Source organism: Symphalangus syndactylus, chromosome 2 (assembly GCF_028878055.3).
Source record: "Symphalangus syndactylus isolate Jambi chromosome 2, NHGRI_mSymSyn1-v2.1_pri, whole genome shotgun sequence".
NCBI lineage: Eukaryota > Metazoa > Chordata > Mammalia > Primates > Hylobatidae > Symphalangus > Symphalangus syndactylus.
The window spans coordinates 54920202-54922549 of NC_072424.2; the positions used below are offsets into that span (position 1 = coordinate 54920202).

Here is a 2348-nt window from a genome sequence, read left to right on the forward strand (position 1 = left end):
TATGCTGAAAAGTGGAACTGAACCCCTTCCTTATACCTTATAGAAAAATTAACTCAAGATGGATTAAAGACTTAAATCATCAAAACCCTAGAAGAAAACCTAGGCAATAAGGACATAGGCATGGGCAAAGTCTTCATGAATAAAACACCAAAATCAATGGTAACAAAAGCCAAAATTGACAAATGGGATCTAATTAAACTAAAGCGCTTCTGCGCAGCAAAATAACCTATGATCAGAGTGAACAGGCAACCTACAGAATGGGAGAACATTTTTTCAATCTATCTAAAAGGGCTAATATACAGAATCTACAAACAACTTAAACAAATTTACAAGAAAAAAACAAAAACAACCCTATCAAAAAGGGGGCAAAGGATATGAACAGACACTTCTCAAAAGAAGACATTTATGCAGTCAACAAACATATGCAAAAAAGCTCATCATCACTAGTCATTAGAGAAATTCAAATCAAAACCACAATTAGATACCATCTCATGCCAGTTAGAATGGTAATCATTACAAAGTTAGGAAACCACAGATGCTGGAGAGGATGTGGAGAAATAAGAATGCTTTACACTGTTGGTGGGAGGGTAAATTAGTTCAAACGTTGTGGAAGACCATGTGGCGATTCCTCAAGGATCTAGAACTAGAAATACCGTTTGCCCCAGCAATCCCATTACTGGGTATATACCCAAAGGATTATAAATCATTCTACACAGGCATATGTTTGTTTATTACGGCACTATTCACAATAGCAAAGACTTGGAACCAATCCAAATGCCCATCAATGATAGACTGGATAAAGAAAATGTGGCACATATACACCATGGAATACTATGCAGCCATAAAAAAGGATCAGTTCATGTCTTTTGCTGGGATATGGATGAAGCTAGAAACCATCATTCTTAGCAAATTAACACAAGAACAGAAAACCAAACACCTCATGTTCTCACTCATAACTGGGAGTTGAACAGTGAGAACACATGGGCACCAGGAAGGGAACATCACACACCGAGGCCTGTTGAGGGGTGGGCGGTTAGGGGAGGGATAGCATTAGGGGAAATATCTAATGTAGATGACCAGTTGATGGGTGCAGCAAACCACCATAGCACGTGTATACTTATGTAACAAAACTGCACATTCTGCAGGTGTATCCCAGAACTTAAAGTATAATAATAATAATAAAGAATGATTTCTTTACGCTTCATCTGTTTTGTTTCATATTGCAGAATTTCTTTCATTTTTTAAGCAGAATAAATAACATTTTATTTTCTTTATCCATAATCTGCTGATAGACATTTAGATTATTTCCATGTTTTAGCTATTGTGAATAGTGCTCCAACAAACATAAGAATTCTAAGATTTCTTTGAGATCCATTTTCAACTCTTTTGGATAAATACTCAAAAGCGGGAACATATGGTAGTTCTATTTTTATTTTTTTGAGAAAACTCCATGCTATTTTCGTAGCAGCTGAACCATTTTGCAATTCCTCCAACAGCGTGAAAGGGTTTCAATTTCTCCATATTCTTTTTTTTTTTGCTGTTGTCCCAGATTTATTGAAAATAATACAGCACTACAGAAAAAATTCAAACAGGTCCCCGAGGCATTTTGAAATTCATCCTAACTGTAGGTTGAGTGACCTGAAGGTTGGACAGACTGCCGAAGTCCAAAAGCTTCAGCATTTCCTTAGTGTCAGGATCTACTTCAATTATCTCCTGATGCAAGGCTGAGACCTCAGGAACATAATTGTCTCTCCTTTCTCTCTCCTCCTCCTGAAGCTTGATGGAGATACCTCTTACTGGACCTCTCTGAATCCGCTTCATCAGATGCGTGACATAGCCTGCTATCTTGTTGTGGAGCTTTTTGCTGGGGATAATGGCGATCTCCTCGCACACGCGCTTGTTCATGTAGAAGTTGTTGCCCAGGCGCGTGTAGTACTTTTCTATGATGACTCTGGCCGCCTTCTTCTCGGTTTTGATGCGAACGCGGCCCATGTTAGCAGGTCCTTGGTCCTCCATATTCCTGAATACACTTTTTGTCTTTTGTTTTTTGATAGTGTCTATTTATTCTGTCAGCTATAAGATGATATATTGTAATTTTGATTTCCATTTATCTGATTATTAATGACATTGTGCATTTTTTAAATATACCTGTTTACCATTTGTATGTTTTTTAAAGAAATGCCTATTCAAGTCCATTTTTATTGGGTTATTTTATCTTATTGACTTGTAGGAATTCCTTATATATTTTGGAAATATTTTTATTATCAGATATTTGGTTTGTAAATATTTTCTCCATTTCAGAGGTTGCCTTTTCAAATTCTGTGGCTTATGTCTTTTGCAATGCAAAG

At 36.8% G+C, this 2348-nt stretch overlaps 1 protein-coding gene across 1 annotated transcript; it reads right to left on the reverse strand.

Annotated features, from left to right (window-relative positions):
• Window positions 1–1522: 1522 nt before the first annotated feature.
• On the reverse strand, window positions 1523–1992 carry LOC129462797 (small ribosomal subunit protein eS17-like). Its single transcript, XM_055243149.2, has one exon. The coding sequence runs from the start codon at window positions 1990–1992 to the stop codon at window positions 1585–1587; it is 408 nt and encodes a 135-aa protein (XP_055099124.2). The 3' UTR covers window positions 1523–1584.
• Between the last annotated feature and the right edge of the window lie 356 nt (window positions 1993–2348).